This window comes from Monodelphis domestica, chromosome 5, assembly GCF_027887165.1.
Source record: "Monodelphis domestica isolate mMonDom1 chromosome 5, mMonDom1.pri, whole genome shotgun sequence".
NCBI classification, from domain to species: Eukaryota; Metazoa; Chordata; class Mammalia; order Didelphimorphia; family Didelphidae; genus Monodelphis; species Monodelphis domestica.
Genome location: NC_077231.1, coordinates 99,634,164 through 99,658,638, shown reverse-complemented (window position 1 = coordinate 99,658,638; position 24,475 = coordinate 99,634,164). Strand labels below are relative to the sequence as shown.

The window sequence follows — 24,475 nt, the reverse complement described above, 5'->3', positions numbered from 1 at the left end:
ACACAGCAACTTATGTGAAATATGAAAGTGTGTTTGTTTGCTATTGTAATTAATTGGGCTATTGAGAATTTTGGGGATTTTGATATCTACATATTTGTACTACTGTATTTTTAAAGATGAAAAAAATTGTTAACCTTGTTCAATTCATTTGCCTTCTACTCACAGTGATCATGGCCAGATACAAAGAGGAAATGGATCTCATTTTTTGGTGAGAAAGCCTTGTATTTTATATTTTCTTAACTGACACAGAGTGTCAATGGTTATAAGCTATATTTTTGAATTTTTTAAAGCTCTTTTATTATTATATTTTTCTTGCATGTGCAATATACTTTTTCAGTTTTTTTATTATTTTTTCTCTCCTTTTTATATCTGAAGCACATGTCACCAGTATTAAGATTTTCTTTAACCTTTTGATTTTCAGTGCTACAAGTTTAAGATACATTTGCTAATACGTGCCCTAAAAAGCTTGTGACTATAAAAATGATGCCACTAATTATTTAAATAAACTATGGGACTTTGCTTAATGATTCTGTCTGATTCCAGGACAAGAGCTACACACAAGAGCCATTTCATAGGGCCAAAGAAAGGCCAATCTAGGATGGATTGATGCACTTCTAGGCCAATACAAAGGTCTTGAACCTAGTGTGAAGACTCAAGGTTACTATGTTTAACATGTGTTAAGACATAGGCTTTCCTTGTATCTACACTCACTCTGAAGATACTCACAGATGAGTATCCCCAAAACCTTGGCTCCTACTTGGCTTCTATAATCTGGTCCCCTTTTCTGCCTCTCATAGTGTGGTACCTTTCTGTAGTCCTGGCGCTGATTGGGTAAATGCATCATCATTACTTAGATCATTTTGATTGGGCCCTGATTGAAGGACCTGTTATAGATTTATTTTTCTTCTACTTGGAATTTTTACATATAAGACTTTGATAGTCTATATTTTCATCCAGAAATTTTTCTTTTCTTTTGGATTTTCTGGTGTCTTTTTAATATCTCTTGCCAATTGATTCATATACCTCATACCTCAGCCATGCATCCCTAACTGATTCTGAATCTTTCAATCACCCACAACACGGGGGAATGTAAAAAAAATCATTATTTAAATTGCAAAGTTTAAATTCCTTTTGAGAAGAATTTTAGGTAAAGAAGATGCTACCTCTCTGAATCCAGAACTGAACTATTGGAGAAGCCACCATGAAGAAGCCTCCAGACCACAAGTTGCACAAAATTGAACTTTGGGTGTGGTTGATTGAACATTTATTTGTATGTATACTTTTATGCCAAAGGGGACTGCCCCCTAACGGCTTTTTGTCAATGTGTTCAGAAATTATTGGTTTTATTCTTTTTTCTCTTATCCTCACACTATTGAAATCTTTTAAGTTTATTATGTTTTTATGATCCTTTTGGGGAAAAATTAATTTTTCCACAAATGATCACACGGGGGGATGTAAAAAAATAGACTCGAATACAGGACTACAATCCCCATGAGCCTTTGCTCCACTTCCCCAGAATGCCTTGTAATCTCACCTGGGCCGAGATCGAGAAGATATTTAAGCAAAGGCTTTTGAAGGGCTCTGGCTTTTTGGACTTCCGTTTTTGGGGCAGAGGCGTCTCTTCCATGATGTGAGGTTATTTTGTCTAGGCCTCTGGCCTAGGCACATGTTTCTTACTTGTATATTCTTAATCTTTAACCTTTAATAAACCTCTAAAAAATATAATACTCCTTGCAGAGAGAAACTAATTTCTGCCTCTACCTGCCTCAGTCTCCCCCTCTCCCCTAAATTTTAATCTTTACAGGGGGAAGGGGGAGGCTTTGGATTTCCTCCTTCAGGTTTAGAGCTGATACATTTTTTGATCTCTTGGTAGGTTTCTTCCTTTTTCTTTATTTCCATAAGCTTCAAACTGTGCTAATCACCATGACCCTGAGACACAAAACCAGAAAATCACATTTATGTCAATGAATAAGAGGAAATGATGATGGACTCATTAGGAGAGATTTTGACTTCATACATCAAGGATCTGTGATCTGGGAGATGAAGACACCCCCTCCATTGGCTCTGATCACAGCTTGTCTACCACTTACTAAGTGGTCTCTGAGAGTTGTTGAGGCCTAAATATCCACCACTGAGACCACCCCCATCCTGTGGCCAATCTCATGATGAGTCTCTGAATTTAGCTGGTCTGAGACAACAGAACACAGTCAAGCTCTGGGCTATTATGAAGACAGAAACATGAGAAAATGGAAATACTGTTGATGGTGGTGCCAGAAGACCTATATTTCTGACATTTACTACCCAAGAGATTTGGAAAAATCATTTTACCTTCATGCCCTTTGCTTCCCTCATCTATAAAATGAGGGAGATGGCTTTGATGGCTTCTGAGACCTTTCTAGATCTAGATCCAAGAGTCATGTAGGGCCTTGGGCAAAACACTCTCTGGACATCAGTTTAGTCATCTATAAAATGGTGGAGATAGACTAGATGGTTGATAAGATTCCTTCCAGATTTATAATTATGATTCTATGTGTAGCTTCAACAACTTCTGGGAACCTCAGTCTCCTCCTCTGTGAAATTAAGGCATTGACCTAGCTAGCCCCTGAGGGTCCTGCTCTGATCTCTCATTGCAGGGTGGAGGGGTCCCAGGCCTGAAATCCCTACTCTCCATTGTTGAAATTCCTAATGAGAGCTCTGCCTTCCTGGTAGATTCAGGGTTAAGGACATTGATGTCCTTCAGGGTCACTCTCTTCTCTGACCATCTTTAAGTCTCTGAGGTCTTCTATGTGGTCTCTATTTACTTTCTTTGTGTCATTTTGGACTCCCCAGCTGCAGTACACTCCAGGATGGGACCCCAAAAGATGCTTCTCTTTCTCCCCTCCTCCCTAGCCCTGGGCCTTAAACCAATAAGCTCTTTGCACCATTCGGTTGAAAGGAGAACTAAATGATGTGATGTCAATTGGATTTTTAAAATGGAATTCAATGGGGAAAAAAAAAGCCTACCATATGTATTCCACCTGTGGCCAGCGTGAAGCTAGTGTCCCCTTCAAACCTTCTCTTCTTCCAAATTTTCTTATTTCTGAAGCCATTTTCCCAGGCACCCAGGTTTATAGCCTCAAAAAAAAGTCACCTGGGACTCTACCCCCACCCTCACATGGAAGCATCTCATTGCTATTGGGTCATTTCAGTCCTGTCCAACTTTTTGTGACCCCATTTGGAGTTTTCTTGGCAAAGGCACTGGAGTGGTCTGCCATTTCCTTCTCCAGTGCATTTTGCAGATGAGGAAACTGAGGCCAAAAGGGTGAAGTGACTTGCCCAGGGTCACCTAGCAAGTCAGACTTGAACTCATGGTGTTATCTTCCTGACTCCAGGTCCAGGCTTGGCATTCTATTCCCTGAACTACCTTATGGGCTATCAAGTATTGTTAATACTAACAATGACAACAATAATAATAATAGCTAATATTTCCTAGTACTTCAAGGTTTGCAAAATATTTGACATGATATTTCAATTCATCCTCGTGACAAATCAGAGATTTGTGCTATCACCTCCATTTTACAGATAAGGAAACTGAAGCTATGGGATATTGAGTGATGTGCCCAGGATCATAAAACTTATAATAAAAATAATGTGAATTAAAGCTAAGATTTATATTATACTTATATTTATAACATAATAAGGACAATGAAGTACCACAGCAGATAGAATACTGGGCCTGGAGTCCGGAAGTCTTATCTTCCTGAGTTCAACTATAACCTCAGACACTATGTGACTCTGGACAAGTCATTTAACCACATTTGCCTCAATTTCCTCATCTGTGAAATGAATTAGAGAAGGAAATGCTGCAATATCTTTACCAAGAAAACCCCACATGGGAGCACAAAGAATCAGACACGACTGAAATTGTTAAAGATATATATTGCTCTTATTATATGCCTGGTGCTTTATTATCCCCATTTTATAGATGAGGAAACTGAGGCAAACAGGGATAGGTAGTTTGCCTATGGTCACACAGCTACTAAGTGCCTGGGGATGGATTTGAACTCAGGTCTTCCTAACCCCAGTTCTAGCCTCTGTCCTCTTAGACAATGAGTGCCCCAGAATACACATTAGAGGTGAAAAGTATTCCCTCTACTATTCCCTTGCAAATGAGCATTTCTGATACCAAAAAATCAAGATAATGCGGCTGATTCTGTGCTTTCCATCCCCATTGCTTGAGCACAAGCTCAAGGTGGTTGTTTGCTAACATGATACTAATATATTATTGGTATTTTTATATGTACACTATGTATTATATGAATATATGCTAATATAACATGGTATATAGAATATAAAAATAATAGGTTGTGGGTGACTGCGTTTGGATGGGACAAACAGGGTCCTAAGATACAAGGTGGAGACGCTTCCATTCCTGCTCCAAGGAGAGAAACAAATGGCCCAGGACCAATGGTCATGGCGGCCCCCTCGCCCATGGGGGCCCCAAACTCTCCCTTTAGCCTGAGACTCGGAAGTACCTTCATGTAGTAGTTGAGGGCTGGGATCCGGCTCTCTGCAATTTCCTGTTTTACGCCGACATAAACCTTAGCTGGAGGAGAAAGAGATGATTACATCAGAAGTTGTCCAAGAGCACAATCGAGGGGAAGAGCAGACACTGTAAGCAATACAGTGAGAAGACTGACAGATGGGTGTGGCTTCTGCCTCTTAGTGGAAAGGTGGGGGACTCCAGGTAAGGCACAGGGCATAACGTCACTGGATAGGGTCAATGTGTGGATTTATTTTATCCATATTCCCTTTTTTCAAGGGAGTGTCCTATTTTGTATGGACAGAGAGAGAACTATTAGAAATGTTCCAAAAAGAACATCAATAACAATTTTATTTAAAATAGTCCAAGACTCATAGATATAGAAAATACCATTTTAGGAGGCAGCAAGGTGGCTCAGTGGATAATCAGGCCTGGAGATGGGAGGTCCTGGGTTCAAATTTGACCTCAGACATTTCCCAGCTGTGTGACTCTGGGCAAGTCACTTTGATCCCCATTACTTAGTCCTCACTACTCTTCCGCCTTGGAACTGATTCTCAGTAGTGATTATAAGAAGTAAGGATTAAATTTGTTTTTCTGTAATCTTTAGACACCATCTAACTCCAATCTACTCATTTTACAACTGGAGACACTGAGGTCCGAACAAGGAAATAGATTTGCTTAGGGCTGCAGAGTAGTTCTTCACAGAAATGGAATTCTAGGATCTCAGATATAGAAGGGGTCCCAGAGGCTGTCTAGTCCCTGAGAGGTAGACACCAACTCTGGTCAAGACCTCCAATGATAGGCAACTCATTCCTTCCCAAGGCAGCCTATTCTACTTTGGGGTAGCACCTCCAGAAAGCAGTGGTCCACACTCTTACTTGAAGACCTTTAGCAATGGGGATCTCATTACATCTCCAAACAACCTGGGTAAAGTTCTAATCATTAGAGAATATTTCTTAGCTGGCACTTGACATCCTCTGGCTCCACAACTCCCTTCACCCATTTCTGCCCTCAGGAGCCAAACAGACCAAATCTAATGCCATTCTAACCTAGGGGTAAGACTAGAACCCAGACCCCTGGATTCCCAGTCCAGCATTCTCTCCAGTTTCCTACAATAGGAATGTTCTGGTGGCTGGAAGAATAGTCTGGAGAATAAGACTCCCTCACTCAAAGGAATCACAGACTCACTCCCCAGAGGGTTCCCTCCCCATCCCCAATGCCTGTACTACCCTAAAGGGACAGAGTAAGATTGGGGCAGCTGGGAAGGGGAAGGGGTGAAGTCACTGCCCAAGGATAGGGATGAAGGGCTACAGCCTGCCTACCTGGCAGAGTAGGGAGGGTACAGACAAATGGTGCGGTCTTGCTCTCAGGCCCAAACCTCTCCTCCAGTTTGGTCTGGAGGGCGTAGAATTGGCGGTATCTGCGGTAAATGAGGTACTTGGCTCCCCCTTTTGTCTTCACCTCAATGACAAACACCTGAGGAGGAATTGAATGAAGGTTCAGAGGCCACAGGAGAGGCAGCAGAGAAGACAAGAGAAGGAGGCTTAGAGCGGGTCAAGGATCACAGACTTAGAGCTAGAAGAGGACTCAGAGGAATCTGGTCCTCCTCATCTTATGGATAAAGAAACAGGTCGGGAGAGGCCAAGTGATTTGCCCAAGGTCACACAGGAAGGAAGAGGCAGACTCCAATTAACTGGTCTTTGCCCTGTCCCAGACTCTTCATTGGGATGGCTAAATTCTGTGATTCTGTAGCAGTATTGTGCAAATCGCATGACCAATCTGTCCTTCTGAGTGGTCCTACCATGTAATAATGCCTCACTTCCTACCTCCACACCTCTGCACGCACTTCCCTCCACCAGTGCATGGAATAGCCTCCCTCTTCAACTGCACCTTGCAGAGTCCTTCAAAGCTCTGTTCAAGCACCATCCTTTACATGAGACTTTTCCTGGTCCTCCCTCAACTTCCTGCCCCCAAATGACCTTAGATTTTTATAATTATTCAGAATATACTTATCCACTTCCATTTGGAGCCTGAGGGTACCACTGTTTCTTTTGTCTTTGTATTCCCAGAGCTAAGGACAGGGCTTGCCCACCTTGCTCACCTATTCCAAACATATACAAACCTATTAGCACATCTGAAATCTACTTGTGGTTTCAGCTATTGATGGTTTAAGCCATAGAAAGCCCTTTCTAAAAAGTGGATCTGTTGGCCGCCCACTGTGGGGGGTGGCGGAGGTGCTGGGTTTAGAGTGAGAGAACTTGGGGTCAAATTCTTTATGCCATTGTTGGGTGATCTTGGACAAATCGCTGCCCCTCCCTGAAACTCAATTTCCTCCTCTGTAAAATAAGAGGGTTAGATGAGCCAGCACCTGTCTTCGACATCTCTACATCAATGATCCCCAGGGAGAAGATACATGAGACTATTATCGGCCATGAACATCTTAGCTCTCTTTGATTACTGGCTCTGATTAGCTCTGTTCATTTCCAAGGTGCGGAGAAAGGGAACCCCAAAAAGGTAAGTTGAGTTTGAGTTGGGGTCATTGGCAAATGGAGAGAACCACTGTGCCCATCGTCTAGACCAAGCCTGACAGAGGGAAACCTGAGAGCTCTGGAGGACCACTGTCTTCATCAGTGACAGTGAAGCTAGTCCCCATCCCCACCTCCCCCAGCCCTGCCTAGAGCAGGCTGGATTTTCGGGGTCAGAAGTCAAATGGACTCTCTTACAAAGTAGCTGGTGAAGCCCCTCTTCTCTTCAATGTCAGCGATGTTGGCTGATATCGGGACATCGTCAGGAAGCTGGTCAAAGTCACTGAGGAGCCAAAAGAAAAGATCATCAGGGTCTGAACACCAGAGAAGCCTGACAGAGTCAGACACCCAAAGGAGCGCAGTCAATGTCCACCAGGTGCTTCCATCCCAAAAGACAGATGAACAATTAGTTACAATGGGGCAAAAGGAGTTGTTTAGGGTGCTCGCCTGCATCTAGGTTTTTTTCGAATCATGCACCGTCAGAACTGGGACAGCTCTTCTAGCAGACAAGATTTAGAAAATGAACTGTCAGAAATGGAAGCGATGTGAGAGATCACCTACCCTGGCCCCCTCTGATTACAGAAACCAAGGTCCAGAAAAGTTAGATTTTGATTCATTAAATATTCTAGTCAAGATTTAGATGGCATTGAGAAGACTTTAATACTAAATTCCATTTAATTTAACTGAATCTTTCCTCCATGATTCAGAAGGCCCTTCAGAATTTTTCAGAGGCTTGGAATTGTCATTATAAAGATCAGCGTTATTTTACAGGACTGAAATTTCAGGTCATTGAAGCTTTGGGGTTGCTCTGTTTCTGAATGGAGCCTCCCCTGGGCTGCAAGAACTTACTGTCTTCTACTTGGGCTTGGGGTCAGAAGAGAACTGGAGTTTGATTCAGCTCTGACACATACTAGTTGTGCTGTCCTGATGGAGACACTATGTCTCAGTTTCCAAATCTATAAAATGGGTATGATAATACCCAAATTACCTGCCTCATGGGGTACACTTCAATTCCATAGCTTTTAGCATGAATTCAGCATATGCAAAGCACTGGGAATAAGGAGACAGAAGCAAAACCATCTCTATTCTTAAAGAGCTTACATCATACTGAGGGGCCCTGATGTTTACACAGAAGAGTTTAATAAAAATATGTATTCAATGAAGGGGGAAAAGTAGAAATCTAACCAAAAAAGGGTTCTAACTAGGACTGTTTGAAGAGAGACTGAACAGTAAAAGTTGGAGATCAAAAAAGGTGGCATGGAAGGAGGCACCAGAACTGTGATTCAAAGGAATCACTGGGGCTAAGAGATACAGGTGAGGTATTCCAGGCATGGGGCACAGCCTATGCAAAGGCCTGGAAGAGGAAAATGGAATGCCAAGTTTAGCAGGAGAGAAGAAGGGAAAAGAAGAAAGGGGAGGAGAAAAGGGGAGGAAGAGGAGAAGAGGAAAAGAAGGAAATGGGAGGAAAGGGGTAGAAAAGGAAGAGGGGAAGGAGAAAGAGAGAGGGAGGCAAAGGATTCTTTGGTCTAGATATCTCCTTCTATTGGTGAAGGGAGGCCTCCCATCGAGGGAAATCCCTTTATCAAGACAGGTCACCTCCTGCTGTGCAACTTTTGGTCTTGGAGAGTTTCCTGGGACCCTTAGAAGATCCAATGACTGTCCCAGTATCACACTGACAGTGTCAAAAGTGGGTCTTAAACCAAGGTCTTCCTCAGTCCAAGACCAGCTCTCTATCAAGCTCCCTGCTTCTCCTCATTAAGGAAATGACCAGGTACCTTTGTTTGTGGAGATGTGTCAAAGGTGAATAAGATGACTTCAGCTCCCTTCTAGTTTAGATCCATGAGACTCAGAGTAGTGAACCTGGGTCACAAAGCTGATCAGTGTCAGAGTTTCCCCCCTGACCACAGAAAGCAGCTGCTTTCTTAGAAAATTACAGTTTGAGATACAGATCTAGCATCCCACAACAACAAAATGGTTCCCTAACCTCACCAGCATCCAGATTACTCAAAAGGAAACATACTTCTTTGAAAAAGCATATGCTCTGCTTCTTTAACCAAATGAACTTTATTCCCTATGTGTGTGTGTGTGTGTGTGTGTGTGTGTGTGTGTGTGTGTGTGTGTGTGTGTGTGTCTCCCTGGTCATCATTTTCCTATATGCTTTGTGTCCTCTTAGAAGAATGTAAGCTCCTACAGGGCAGGAATTCTCTTGGTTTTCTTGTTTGTATATCCAGGACTTAGTACAGTGCTCAGGACATAGGAAGCACTTAATAAGTTTATGCATTCATTTATCTCTTCAAACATGTTTTTTTCTAGATCAGTGAGGGTACCAGATTTCTAGGATTGTGACCTGGAAGGGCTGTTCAAGGTCTCTTCCTCACAGGACAGATGAAGAAGCTGATGCCCTGAGAGACTTAACCAAAGTAACCCAGGTGGGAAGTCATGGACACTGACCTTTCCTAGGGCCCTTTCCTCGCCAGACCAAGTCAAGAGGAGAGTGGACCCCAAAATGAGGGATGCTCTCATAGACCAAGGAATCTGACTGTTTCAAAAATCAAGTTTGCCCTCCTCTGAGGAGTCAACTCCTTCTGTCCACAACTCCTCTGATCTTCTCCTTGTACCTGTAGCCCTGACTTTTGTCTTGTCACTGGACTTCAATGTCTGAAGAGAGAGTGAGGTTGATTACTTTGTACAACTTTGCCTCACTTAAATCTAGTTCATTTGCAAGTCAAGACATTACCCCATGATGTCATTGTTCTCTTCGAAAACAAAGGATGAACAACAAACTTGTAGCCATTATTGAGTGTCCCAGCAGTTATTGAATTCCATATATAGATGTCTTGTTTCTTCTCACAAGACTATAAACCCCATGTAGGCAGGCACCATGTCTTCTCTCTAGCACCGATCCCTAGAGTGCTCACAGCCTTAGGAATGTAGCAGACACAGAATTACAAGTTTTTGAGGACACGCAATGGAAAGAGCCCAAGGAGTCAAAGAATCAGACATGGGACAGATTCTTATATTACCCTTGTTGTGTGAAATTAGGTCATAAGATCAGAGATTTAGAACTGGAAGGGACTGCAGAGTAATGTGTTCTTTTTGCAAGTAAGGAAAGTGGGATCTAGGGAAGGGAAACGACTTTCCCTGAGTGACACAGATAGTAAGGTACAGGAAAGACTTAAACTCAGGTTCTCTGATGCCAAATCTCAGTCTTGGTTTTCTCATCTGTAAAAGGGGGTGGGGAATGAAGCCCTGTTTTCACAACATGGGTCTGATATTCAAATGAAATGATGTATAAAATTGCTTTGCAGACTTCCACTCAAAATAACAAGTTGAACAGGAAATGGACAACTGAGCTTTCACATACCCAGTCCAGCAAACCTCCAAAGATCAGACTAGACCAGGCAATCATGAAGGAATCCAATAAGAAACTATAGTAGTTGATTCTGCCTGAGGACAAAGGAAAGGAAGAATGTCCTATTCAAAAGAGCCTCAGAAAAAAAAAAATCTTCAGGAATGTTTGAGCCAAAATCCAGAGTTCCCATGTCAAAGAAAAACTATTTCAAATATCCAGAAAAAAGGCAGTTCAAGTACCAAGGAACTACAGTCAGGATCACACAAGACATGGTAGCTTCTGATGAAAATCAGAGATCTTAGAAAATAATGTTTCAAATGACAAAAGACATAGGCTTACAACCAAGAAAAGCATACCCTGCAAAGCTGAGTATAATCCCATGAGAGGGGAAGGGTATAAAGGAATTTTAGGTATTTCTAAAAAAAAGATTAGAGCTCATGAGGAATTTTAAAATAAAAACACAAGTTTAGAGAAAGGTAGATGTTTGGAGGCAATTGAGAAAGAGCTGTATCATAATGTAGTCCTAATATTCTTATGGAGGAAAGAGAAACAGGTGTCCCTTTGGGCCAAGTCTGTCCTCCTCGGGGAGTCAACTCCTTCTGGCCACAACTCCTCTGATCTCTCCTTGTACCTGTTTAACTTCAAAGGTTATTGAGGGAAAACTGGGGTCCTGGAGAGGTGGAATTGGTTCTGTTCTGAGGGCTGGAAGGAGTGAGAGAAGAGACAGGAAGATAAATCAGGGATAGAAAAGAGTAAGAAATGAACTGAGCTTGTTATTTCTCATAACTGGATTGCATGAGACAAATGTAGAGAGGAAGATGTGGAGAGAGTGCATGTTAGATGAACCTAACATCAGAAATGGACAAAAGATGGTTGAACACACATAGAAGGCAACTGAAAACAATGTATTCCATGCATGTGATGGACTATAATTAAACCATGAGAAACAAGGGGAAAGGGTTGTTTCAGAGAATCCTGGATAGTGTGAACTGACACAGAGTGAATAGTACTATCAGGAGAGCAATTGATTCATTGTAAAGAAAAACAATTTTGAAAAAAGTTGAAAACTCTGATCAAAGCATTAAGCAACCACAACTAGATAAAGCACATTAGCCATCTCTTGACAGAGAGGGGATAGACGGAAGGTGCAAGGCCACATTTTTGGACATGCCACTGAGTGGCTTCATTTTGCATGACTATGCTTATTTATTATAAACTCAGTTCCCCCTCCTCCCTTTCTTTCTTTCTCTGAGCTTTTAATTGTGAAGGGAAGGAAAGGTTAGCAATTCTGATGCAAAAAAAAAGGTCATTGTAAGATTTTTTTTTTATCTGTACAGAAGGAAACAGAAGGAAGTTCAGAAAGAACAGGCTAGCTGGACAGTTTCCAAAGTAACGTGTAGAATTTGCAACTTTTTTAAAGCAAGCTTTAAGAAATGGAGATTTGGTTTCATATAAAATTCCCCTTTTTGAATTCTGCTGACTATATAAAAATGATCTTTTCAGTGTTTAACTTCAAAATATAAATTAAATTTATAAAATGTTTTATAAAACTTAAAAAAGTTAAATGACAACTATTATTATTATACATCCAGAATTCTCAATTGATCATGGGATAAGACACAATTCTGCTATTAATCTGCTGCATTTAATGGTCTGCCTTCCATTGTGCCTGTGGATAAAATGGCTAATGTTTTCTTATTGTTCTTTTTGCCTCATTGCCTTGTTCAATGACATTCGGACAGCAAAGAGTCTTGAGACAACTGCAGTGTTCAATATTATGCAACTAGTGGCATCATTATCATTACTATTCTTCCCACACATCATCACCATCTCATGGGGCTGTTGTGAGGAAAGTGCTTTTGAAGCCTTAAAGCTGCTGTGGACCATTCCTTAGACTTGACAGTCTAGCTCAGGACTGGGTACACAAACTTTGAGCTTGCTGTGGCATGGAAGAGCATTGGATTTGGACCTAGAAGACCTGGTCCTGTCTCTGACAGATCACTTCCAGTTCTATGCCTCAGTTTCCCCAGAAGAGGTGATCAGACAAGCTGAAATCCATTGCTAGATTTCTGTGATTAGTGTATCAGGAAGCCATGTTTCTCTTTAAAGAAAACTTAACTAGAATCCCATCTTCACCAGATGGGCTTTGCCTCAACTTCTTCCCTAGCTTTGCTATCAGTTCCCCTACCAGTGAAAGGATCTTCAGGGGACAGAGGGGGACTCCTACCCAAAGGACAAGGTCAGAGGCTATTATAGAAGTCCTTGTCCACTCACCTCTCTTCTCGAAGCTGTCTGGGCAGAGACATGGCTTTGGATGTTCAGGGAAATGAAGTTGAATGTCAATAATGTCTAGACAACTCAGGCTTTCAGCTGGAGTCCAACCTTTCCCTTTCCTCTGGTTGTCTTCTGGGTCTATGTGGGTTCTGGGATTACCCAGGACTCCTTGCTTCTGTCTGGGGATCCCCAGGGTGTTCAGGACCCTAGGAAGTCTTGGAAATTCCTCCTGACCAACCTCACGTTGCGTCCAGGCTCCAATGGCACACTTTCTATCAATCCCAGAAGCCCTCAAACCCTTTGGGGACCTTCCTGTCTCTTTAAGGTTGATTTCCTCTAACCCTCACCTCCCCGCCTTCTTCCCCCACAAATGGGGAAGTGTCACTACAAATGTGTTTACACAGGGAGTCAGACAGATTCATAAATTATTTGAGCTGGAAGAGGCCACCTAGAGAGATAGTCTAGTTCCTCCCTCTCCTCCCTCCCCCCCACCCCCAGCCACTCAATTTATACACAAGAAAACTGAAGACCAAAAGCATTTGATCAAAGCCACACAGCAATTGGGTAGCAGAACTCATATTAGAACCCAAGTCTCTTAGAGCCCAGTCCCAGGACTCTTTCCCCAGTAGTTTTATTTCCTGGTCCCTGTTTTAGAAGGAAAAGTTAATACTATGCATGGAGGGAGGCAAACTCAGGTTTGATTAGCCTTTCTTCTAAGCTTCAGGCATCCAGAGTTCCTATTTCTATTCTTTTAGCCTCCCAATGGTGAGCTTAGAAGAGCAAAGCCTCCCAGACCAGGAAGGAAGTTCTCGAAAGGGCAGGGCAGGATGATGGAAGGAACTAGATGGGGAAAACTGCATGTGTTAATCCATCATTGCCATGGCAGCAATCAGGCCTTTCCCTCCATCTCAAGTGACTTTTTCTATCTTTCACTGAGAGGGCCCCTGCCTCCTGATCACATTATCACACAGGATCATGGAAGTAGAGAAGGCAATGGACCTCCAGGAAGAATGGGATTAAAAGCATGCTCAGGAAAATGGGCTTTAGATGCCAGACAGAGGAGTTGGTATTTTTATATCAGTGGTAATAGGGAGCCATTGAAGATGACTGAGTCAGGGATGGAGGATGACATGGTCATTTTCAGAATATCAGTCTGGCAGCAGTTTGGAGGATGAATTTGAGAAGTGAGAAACTGGAAGCAAAGGTGTCAATAGGGAGAAAACTGAAATAGTCCAAGCAATGCGGGCCAGAACTAGAGTGGATAGCATTGTACTTTGGTGCAATACCTGACACCCAGTAAACACATGCCTATGAACCATTTAGGGTGGGAATTGAGAAAAGAGCTCAAATGCCTAGAGACATTGTAGAGGTCAGCTTAATAAGACTTGACGATTGGCTGGATGTAGGGCAGGAGCTCCACACCATTTTAAAAACCCTTATCTCCTGTCTTAGAATCAACACTAAGCATTTGTCCCAAGGCAGAACAGTCAGGGCTAGGCAAGGAAGTATCTGAGTTCATATTTGAACCCAGGACCTTCCATCTCCAGGTCTGGACCTCTATCCCCTGAGCCACCTGGCTGCTCCCTCCTGAACCATTTTTGTGTCCTGGTAGTTAGTCTAGAAAAGTTTTTTGAATCAAGTGTACAGAATTACGAAGAAAATCCATTTTATTATAATGCAGTTATTTATATTTTTTAAAGTTTGAGGACCCCATATTAGGAACCCCAGCTGTAAGGAGAGGAATGAGTGAAGGATGACTCAAAGGGTGTGAGCTTATTTGACTAGAAGGAGAATGAGGCCATCGACAGGAAAAGGGAAGTTTGAAAGGAAAATGAGAAGAAAAATCCAGCATCATGAACAGAGTGCCTGCTGGGTCTTTTCTTCTCAGGAGGTTTGGCCAAGAGCAGAGACAGGCTTCAATGTTAGTCCTGGGCCACTTCTCTGACCCTCCCTGGCCCACATGCCTCAGGCTAATTCCCCATCCCCACTGGAGACTAAATGCAAGTATTAGACCATGACAGTTAGAGGACTTTATAGTCATTCATGGGGTCACATCCCAGGAGAACTACAAGGTCCTTGAAGGAAGAGGTGATTTCATTTTGGTCTTTTTATTCCTAGTGCCTAGCACAGTGCCTGGCACATAGCAGGTCCTTAATAAAGACTTGACCAATAAATGAGATGGGTCCAGGGAAAATAGAATAAATGAGATATTGATAACCAATAAATATGACATATAATTGCCTAGATCATTTCTGTGATGTTGACAGCTACCATGCTGGCAGAAAAGCTTGGGAGATTCCCAAGCTCTCTCACAATTTATTGACCATGCATGAGCCCGGGTCATGTCTCTCTCACTCATGAAGTTCAGTGTTTTGGAAAGCGTCAATACTCTCGACCACTGGCTAAATATAGAGCAGGAGTGCCAAACCATTTTTTATACCCTCATCTTCTGTCTTAGAGTCAACACAAAGCATAGGTCCTGAGGCAGAAGAACAGGAAGGGCAGAGGAGATCAATCCCAAGCCTAGTTCTGTGACTTTGGATATAATGATCTCGCTGGGCCTCAGTCTCCTCCTTTCCACTTTATGAACCCCAAACTACCAATGGCCTGGAGATCCCACTGGCCAGCAGGGGGCAGAGGACATTAGCGTGAAGAAAGACCTGTCCAGTTCTGGACATCCAGGCAATCCCTAACTTGATAAGAAGTTGGGTCAATCTGCTTAAGTTGGGCTATTGGATGGATCTCACTGTGCCAAGTCACTCAGCCAAATGCTGTGGGCATGAAATCGAGAATGGTTTTCCCATGTGTGCGTGATTCATTTAATTCAGCTTCCTGTTTCCTCTAAGAGTCAAGGCTCTATCAAGGCATATAAGATAAAATCATTTGAATACCAAACCACGGAATTTCTGAATCATGAGAGCTGGGAGGAATCTTGGAGATTATCAAAGTGGAGGCCCCCATGTCCAGGCATCCCTGACACAGACTCAAGAGGAAATTGATCAAAGAGTGGGAAAACATCTCAGCCCATTTTCCTCACATTAGCCGGTCAATAGAGGCAGAATGGTATGACAGATAAGGCACTGGACTTCAAGTCAGGAAAACAAATTGCACCTCAGATACTTACTAGCGTTAAGACCCTGGGAAAGTCCTTTTCTTCTCTCAGCCTCAACTTCCTCATCTGTAAAATAATGGCCTCTAAGGCCCTCTCCAGCTTCCAAGTCTAAAATCTTTTGATCCTAGAAGAGATGCTCATGGCACTTGGTCCCAGCATAGCCCCACATCGCTTATCACAATACTCTCTCTCAATACTTCCTCGCTCTTTTGGTAGCATCCTACATCTCCCAACCTTTTTCCTTCTGCTTCAGAGATCATACTCTCAAGAAGGTTATAATATGCTGTGTGACCCTGGGCAAGTCACTTAACTCCCATTGCCTAGTCCTTGCCACTCTTCTGCCTTGGAACCAATACATAGTATTGATTCTAATAAGGAAGGGAAGGGGTTTAAAAAAGAAGATTATAATATAACTGCCACCCAGGCACCCAAAAAAGCAAACATACAGGTAAAATTCTTCCCTGACTCCATTACCTTCACACCCTCTTTGCCCCACTCTCCCAGAACACCTCTTGGCTACAACAGGTAACCCTTGGTGGATTTTGCACTCCCAGGTAGTACTGGGTGGTGAGTTAGAATCCTGCCCTACCCATTCCATTCCTTGGTGAGACCAAACAGGATGATCAGATATAAACAAGCCAAACTCTGCACTGGAATGCAGATTTACATTACATTGTCTTTCTACTAAATCCACGTCTCTTCTGAACTTTCTCATTTCTACCAAGGAAAGAAGAAAACAAACATTTAGAAAGCACTTACTGGGCAGCAGGCATTGTGCTAAGGGCTTTACAAATACTATCTCATTCAATTGTCGCAACAATCCTTGGAAGTTGGTGTTATTATTTTCTCCATTTTACACATGAGGAATCTGCGGCAAACAGGTTAAGTGGCTTGTCTACTTGCTAAGTGTCTGAAGTGAGATTTGAACTCAGGAAAAAGAGTCTTTCTGACTCTAAGACCAGCACTCTGTGCACCATAGTGCTTCCTTGCTTCCCCTCATGACTATGATAACCTAACTGATTTCCCAGTCCTGAGTCTCTTCCCCTCTCTAATCTCTAATCCATACATTTGCCAAAATGGCAGGTCTCACCATGCCACTTCAGGACTCCATACTTCATTGCATACCTATTGACTCAAGGTTTAAAGATCATATCATCTCTTTCTTAATCTGTTTAAGACTTCTTTTTCCAAGTATTTTCTCTGTCTGTTCTTTATTTCTCAGATTCTCTCCATCCTCATCTCCACCTCCTGCCTTCCCTGGTTTTCTTCAAGTCCCAATTAAAATCTCACTTTCTGCTAGAACTTTCACAAGTGCAATTCACAACGAAAACAAAAAAGACAATTCCTACCATCAAGAAGCTTATATTCTATTTATATAACACCATGTCAGAAAAAGAAATTGAGAAAACCATCAATGAATTCCCCAAGAAAAAATCCTCAGGTCAAGATGAATTCACAAGTAAATTCTACCAAACATTCAAATCCAATTATAATTATAACTGTTATAATTTTAAATATAATAAATATATAAATTATTGTATAACATTTATAATATATAACAAATTATATCAATAACTCTAACTGTAATTATAAATTATTTGGAAAACTAGGTGAAGAAGGAATTCTATCAAACTCCTTTTTCAAAAATTAATAGTTTCTTTTAAAAATTTTTTACTTGTAGACTTCTATTTTTAAAATTACATATATATATATATATACAATTTTAAAAATTGCTTTCTGAGATTTAGCAACTCATATTCTTGCCCTCCTTTCCTCTCTTTTTCCCTCCCTCTTCCTACCTACTCCCTGAAATGGTAGATGGTCTGTTACTGGTGATATCAGTGCTTTCATGTAATACATATTTCCATATTCCTCATGTCATCAAAGAAAACATATATCATACATATAATTTTTAAAAATTAAGGAAATAAAGTAGAAATGGCCTATTTTGAGCTGTAATCAGACTCCAACAGTTCCTTCTTTGGCTGTGGAGAGCATATGTTATTATGAGTCCTTTTGGGTGGTCCTGATATCAAAACCAGGCAGAGAAACAACAAAGAAAGAAAACTATAGTCCAATCTCCCTAATGAATACTGATGCAAAAATTTCAAATAAACTACTAACAAGGAGATTACAGCAATATATCACAGGATAGTACACTATAACTAGGTGGGTTTTATATTTGGTGATCAGCTCTGGAGAACTCAATTATTATCAGCAATACAAGGATCCAGAATAACCCCAAGGGGCTCACAATGAAAAATGTTCTCCACAGCTATAGAAGGTGTCAGAGCCTGGATGTAATTGAAGCATGCCCTTCTTCACTTTATTTCCTTCATGAGTTTTTTTCTTATATGTGTGATATGTGTCTTCTTTCTTGCCATTTGGCATATAGAAATATGCATTGCATGACAGAAAAAAAAGAATCTTATTTCTACTCAGAAAAATCAACATATATGCAGATAAATAAACACAAAATAATTTGAAGAGGGAGAGAGCTCTAATGCCCAAGAGGAATCAGAGAAGCTTCTCCCCAGAGGTGAACCTTGAAGAAAACTGAGAGGGAAGTGATATTCCAGGCACAGGGAACAGCCCATGAAAAGGCAAGGAAATAAGTGATAGAATGCCAAGTTTAGGAAACAGGGAATAGTCCAGTTTGGGTCTACCATAGAGTATACAACAGGGAATTATTAGAAATGAGACTACAGGGGTTGTTAGAGCCAGACTGTAAAGAGCTTTAAATACCAAATAGAGGAGTTTGAATTTCACCCTAGAGGAACTAGTGAGCCCCTGAAGTTTCTTGAGCCAAGGAATAGCATGGCCAGACTTGTGCTATTAGAACATGATTTGAATGACTATGAGGAGGGGTGATTGGAAAGGAGAAAGCTAGGAGGAACCAAAGAAGGTACAATCATTCAAATGAGAGATGATAAGGACCTGAAGTTGGATAATGAGTAGATAAAATGCCTTGGTGCTCTTTTTACTGCCTCACACATTTCTGGCAAAGAAGGCAGTGCTCTTGACAGTCAGGTCATCCAGCTAGTTGGGATTTATTGATCCCCTTCTGTCTGCCCAGCCTGATGCTAGATGCTAGGGTTTGCAGCAAATTTAAAGTTCAGCTTGGTCTGAGCACCAGAGAGGAGTGGACAGAGGAACTCAGGCTCACAAACTAGGAGGGAATGTAGAGGGGGGAAAGGTCATCTGAGGCCATGCAGCAGAAAGGAGCATCCAGAATAAATACCAACCTAGGAGATATTTAAGCCAAATCTGTCCTACTGCCTTCTGGGCTGGTGTCCCCAAGGCAGGCTGGCCTGGCTCTTGGGAGAGTTTTAGTTCTGTGTGTGAAGGAGGAGGAAAAAGGAGAGGGGATAAATCAAGAAGGAACTCTCAGCAGCTCTGGGTTGGTCTAGGACACACACACACACACACACACACTCCTGCCTCTACCATCTTTCCTTGGTGTTGTGGTGTGTGGCCCTGGCTGCCAACTCTTCAGAGAAACTGTCAGCCCAAAGATCTTATGACGTCTGTGTTTCCCTGGGGGTCTTGTATGGTCCACGGCCAGGTCCTGTACTGCTCGGAAGCCAGGACACAGAGTACATCCAAGAGGGTATTTAAGCACCGATGATGTATTCTACAAGTTTGGCCTCTACTCAGAGACATGGTTCTTTTACAGCTCAGCTTCCCTATTCCTGGGTGAGACAGCCCAGTGAGGGGACATGTTCAGGATGATAAGAAAGAGGCAAGGATCAAGGGAGACAGACACAGTCCCAGGTCCCGAGGACGCATCATAGAAAAGACAGTGGAGTGCAGTGGGGAGAACATTGGCTTTGGGGTCAAGAAACCTGAGTACAAACACCCTCTCCTGTTTATCTAACCTTCAGGTGTGGCTTATGGACCAGGTTTTAGTGTAGGTAAACATGACCTCTGCAGCGAGGTGACACAGCGGACTCATCTTCCTGAGTTCAAATCTGGCCTCAGATACTAGCTGGGTGACTCTGGGCAAGTCTCTTAACCCTGTTTGCCTCAGTTTCCTCATCTTAAAATGAGCTACAGAAGGAAATGACAAACCACTCCAGTATCTTTGCCAAGGAAAACTCTGTTAGATGATGATTTGGGTGGCTGGGTGGCTGGGGTATTTGGAAGGAAAAAAGATGGAAAGAACCATCAAGGAGATACAATAGTGCAAATGAGAGGTGCATGAGACCTGAATAAAAATTGGGTGGTGAGTAGATAAAGGGCTGGGTGCTCAATTTCACTGCCAAATGGGGTCACAAAGAGGTAGACATTACTGAAAAAAGGCTGAATAACAACAACAAAACATAGTCTCTAATAAGGGGAATTAGGCTCCCCACTCTCACATTCCTGACATCTGAGAGACAATACTATTTAGACTCAGAGTTAGCAAATGTAGGAATTTCCTAAAAAGTTGAGGTGGGAGTCAAGAAGAACTATACAATATAAATAAGTTATGAGATGTACATATTATCGCTTTTATCTTCAACTTTTTTCTTTTCTAAATTGGTTATTTTTATTTTTCAATTTATAAGTATACTTAGTTACTCTTTTCTTTTCATTGAGCAATTTTTTAAAAATATACAAATCTCTCAAAATATATTTATATGGGGGGGGGGGCAGTTGGGTGGCTCAGTGGCTTGAGAGCCAGGCCTAGAGATGGGAGGTCCTGGGTTCAAATTTGACTTCAGACACTTCCTACTAGTGGTAGGAAGTGATTGGGCAAGTCACTTAACTCCCATTGCCTAGCCCTTACTGTTCTTCTGCCTTGGAACCGATATACAGTATTGATTCTAAGATGTAAGGTAAGGGTTTACACACACACACACAAGCACACACACACACACCTATTTTTATATATTTATATATCCCCAAAAAAATAAATTCCCATTAGCCATATCCAAAAATGCATGCCTCTGCGCTTTACATTCATCATCTTTTGGTCAAGAGGTAAATGAGTGGAATCATCCATCCTCATTCTTTTGGTCTTGAGGTTTTTAAATTCCTTTGATCAGAGTTCAAATAGCCTCTGAAATAGAGTTACAATATAAATTGTTCTCCTAGTCCTGGCTGCTTCACTCAGGTAGTTTATTCCTACACAGAAAGAGATGCTAAACATAGACTCACAGTGCACATCAACAGAGTCATTTAAGTATTTATAACTACTGTTAGTATCTTATAAGGCTAATCTTTAAGTTAACTGGACATTTTACATTCACATTTATTCCACACTGTCCAATCTACACAAAGTGAAATGGCTGATCTGTCCCTGTCCTCCTTCCAGTGACCACGTTCTCCAAAGCAAAAGCTAGAGACTCTTCCTTGCCACTAGACACTGAATCTCCAGGGATACCATTCCTGCTGCTGCTCTGCCCATGGCCCCCATACACACTGGCAGACCTTCAAACTTTTGGAACTCACAAGGTTACCTATTCAAAAAAAGAGAGAACAAAAGGAGGATGCTGGGGACCCAGCAGGGACCCAAGTGCAAACTCAGCAAGTTGAGCTCTTAAAACTAGCTGCAATATTAATAGGATTATGACACCAGAGTAAAAAGAAAAAAGACTTTGTTCTTTGCATTTCTTATTTGAGACCAATCCACCATGTTGTTGAGAAACATTTAATGAAACAAGTGAAAATATGCAGGAATCCCTTCCATATCATTCAATATACATCTGATATGTCAGCTTGGCATAAGAAATTAAAATGGAATTTTGGGAGGAGTTTTGCTGAAGCCACAGATGACAAGTGACGACCAGCAGATGACACAAAAAGAATTTAGAAACTCAGAAATGTATTTAATATGTTGTAGCATTGTATAATATTGAAACACTTCATCTTTTAATACCATAATTTCTTTTACTGTAAACACCCCAGAGAAGAAAAAAGAAAAGATTCAGACTTCTCTGGGGCATAATGGGAGGGCCAAAAAATTTTATGCAGATTTTTCTAGATCACAGGAGGAGCCTGCCCCTAGCCCTGGCCACGTGGAAGGGATACCTGTGTTTTATCAAAAAGAAGAAATGAGATAGCCCAGGGCCCCGACAAACAGGAAGTTTCTCATCCCCATGGCAAGCCCCTAAGGTGACAGCAAGAAATGGCTCATCCCCTCACCCCTCACTCCAAATTTCTAAATGATAGCTTGGAATCAGGAAGGAGATTATGTGCGCTCCAAAGTGGGCTCCAAAGTGGGGAAAGTCTCTTGTTATACCTATCACCTGTGTGATTTTAGGTAAATCATTTAAACTCCCTAGGTATCTTTTTTTATCTTTAACATGAAGGGGCTGGACTAGACAGCCTCTGAAGACCTTTCTGCAACAGGCCTCAGTTTCCCCAACTGAAAAATGATGAACCTTGGGACTAGACAGCCTGAGATCCCCTCCAGATCTAAAATAGGATCCTATTCAGCTCAGAAAATAAGATTCAACAATGCAATGTTGGCGGATGCTGTAGGATAGCATCCAAGACAAGATTATTTAGTATCTTAATGCACTAGGTGTTTATTAAGCACCTGCTAGATAAAAGGTTCTACATTATAGTAGGTGCTAGAAACAGAGCAACAACTATGAAACACACTTTTCCCTAAAAAGCTTTCAGTCTAATCTGGGTAAAGATACAAAAATGATGATATAAAGGAAAAGGAGAGAAGCAAAGTGGGGAAATCCTGACAAGTTTTATGAGAAATATGATTCAGGAGAGATCACTTCCAACTAGAAGAATCAGGACAGGTTTCATGGAGGAGGTGGCCTCTGAGCTGGGCATTGAAGGGAAACATTTCACTATATGGAAATGGGATGGAAAGGAAAGTCTATCCCAGCATTCCAGGTATTGGGAAGGGGAGAGGGTCTTACAAATTTATATTTATGGGAAAAGGCAGAATGAGAGCAGAGGACAGAAAGCAGTCCTGTTTAAGAGAACAGAAAGAACATAAGCTCCCTACAGATAGAAATTGGTATATTTTTATCTTTATTTCCCCTCAGGCCTCTGACCCAGAGCCTTGAAAATAAGAAATACTTAATATATGTTTGTTGAACCAAAGCAGATTGAAGATGAGTTGAAATGTAAGAATAAGAGAAAATTAGAAAGATTGACTGGAGTCAGATGTTGAGTGGCCATGAATGTCAGAATTGATGGCTTATATTTTATTTGGTAATAAATAGGGAAATGCTAGGGGATTTTGAGAATTGCTATGATATGGTCAATGGGTGCTTTAGGAATGTAACTGAGGTAGCTATGTGAAGGATGGACTGGAGAAGGGACAGCCTGGAAGCTGGAAGACCACAATAGGAGACTACAATGATAGCCTTAAGAAGATGTAATGAGAATTTGAACATTCACGTTGGGAGTAAAAAGAAGGGAATGAATAACTAAGTAGAATTGTCAGGACTCAACTGGAAAATGAGGATGAGAAAAAGGGAGAAGTATTAAAATCATAGATTTCAAACTAGAAGGGATAATCCAACCTTGAGGGTCAGAGAGTGAAGTCACTTGTCCAGCACCACACAAACAAGATCACAGTATCATAAATTTAAAACTAGAAGGGTTCTTTAAGGCCATCTATTCTACCATCTTCATTTTGCCAAAGAGGAAACTGAGGGTCAGAGAAAGTTAGTGACTTGGACAAAGTGAATAGGATTTACACTCAGATCTTTCTGATTCTGAATCAAATAACACTTTATAAACCAGAGTGATGGAGAAGAGTGGTGAATTCAGTGGAAACAAGAGCAGTTAGGAGAAAGGGTGTGTATAGGGATGTCATGGGAGTCTCGTTTGGGAAGTATTGAGTTTGAGGTATTCACAGAATTCCAGCTAAATATAAATGTAGGAATCTAATGAGAAAGGGGAATAGAGGAGGTTGAGGGTTTGCTTTGTTTTGTCACTAAAAGATACATGGCCCCCAAAGTATATGACAATGGCTTTATTCTAGTTCTTCTTCATTTAGATGACAATCCAGGTAGGATCTTGGGGCCAAAAGAGGATCCATGGACTCAGCCTCTACACAGCTACTGGGACTCATTTGTTTGTTTGACAAAGTCCCCTGAAATGGATTTTGCAGGTCATGAGACTTTCATTAAGCACCAGATATGGTAAGACCAAAGAATAGATGTAAACTGAACTTGGGGACACTTTGACTGGTTTTGGATGATCATCATATGTCTTAAAGCAAGAACAAAAGCTCAGAGAATGTCAGTCACAGACCTTCACCTTCCTGGTCTGTCTTCATGCTTTTATTATGTATAGCCACCAGCAAGAAGCCAAGTATAATGTGTACTGGTCTATGTGCAAAGTACATCCCTCTGGGCTGGTGGTCTTCTCATCCTGGAACTTCCCTCCACCCCTAACACTTTCTTTGATCACTGGTCAATTCCTTCTCTGAACTGTATCTGGGAGAGGAGTTCATGTTGGCCATCAATCATCCTCTCCTATCTTTGATTCTGAATCTCTAGACTTTGACAGCATATACTATACTAGTCTCTTTCCTCTACACTCCCAGCTTTTCAGTGTACTTTGTTGTGTTGGATTCCCCTTTTAAAGTATAGGCATCTTGAGGACAGGGATTACTTTTTTGTTGTTGTTACTTAAATCTATATCCCAGCACTTAGCACAATGCCTGGCACATCATAAATACTTATTGACTGACTGGCTACTACTTACTATAAGTGTCTCCTCAGGCA

At 41.6% G+C, this 24,475-nt stretch overlaps 1 protein-coding gene across 1 annotated transcript in view; it reads right to left on the bottom strand.

The window, feature by feature from the left end:
- The window catches only part of NCF4 (neutrophil cytosolic factor 4), a 30,901-nt gene extending 17,934 nt beyond the window's left edge, over positions 1 to 12,967 (bottom strand). Inside the window, exons 1-4 of the mRNA XM_001376125.4 lie at positions 12,674 to 12,967; positions 7,246 to 7,330; positions 5,845 to 5,998; positions 4,515 to 4,585 (exon numbers count right to left, since the gene is read on the bottom strand). Of these exons, the coding sequence (XP_001376162.1) occupies positions 4,515 to 4,585; positions 5,845 to 5,998; positions 7,246 to 7,330; positions 12,674 to 12,705 (342 nt within the window). The 5' untranslated portion in view covers positions 12,706 to 12,967. The remainder of the gene's footprint in view (positions 1 to 4,514; positions 4,586 to 5,844; positions 5,999 to 7,245; positions 7,331 to 12,673) is intronic.
- Positions 12,968 to 24,475: the final 11,508 nt, after the last annotated feature.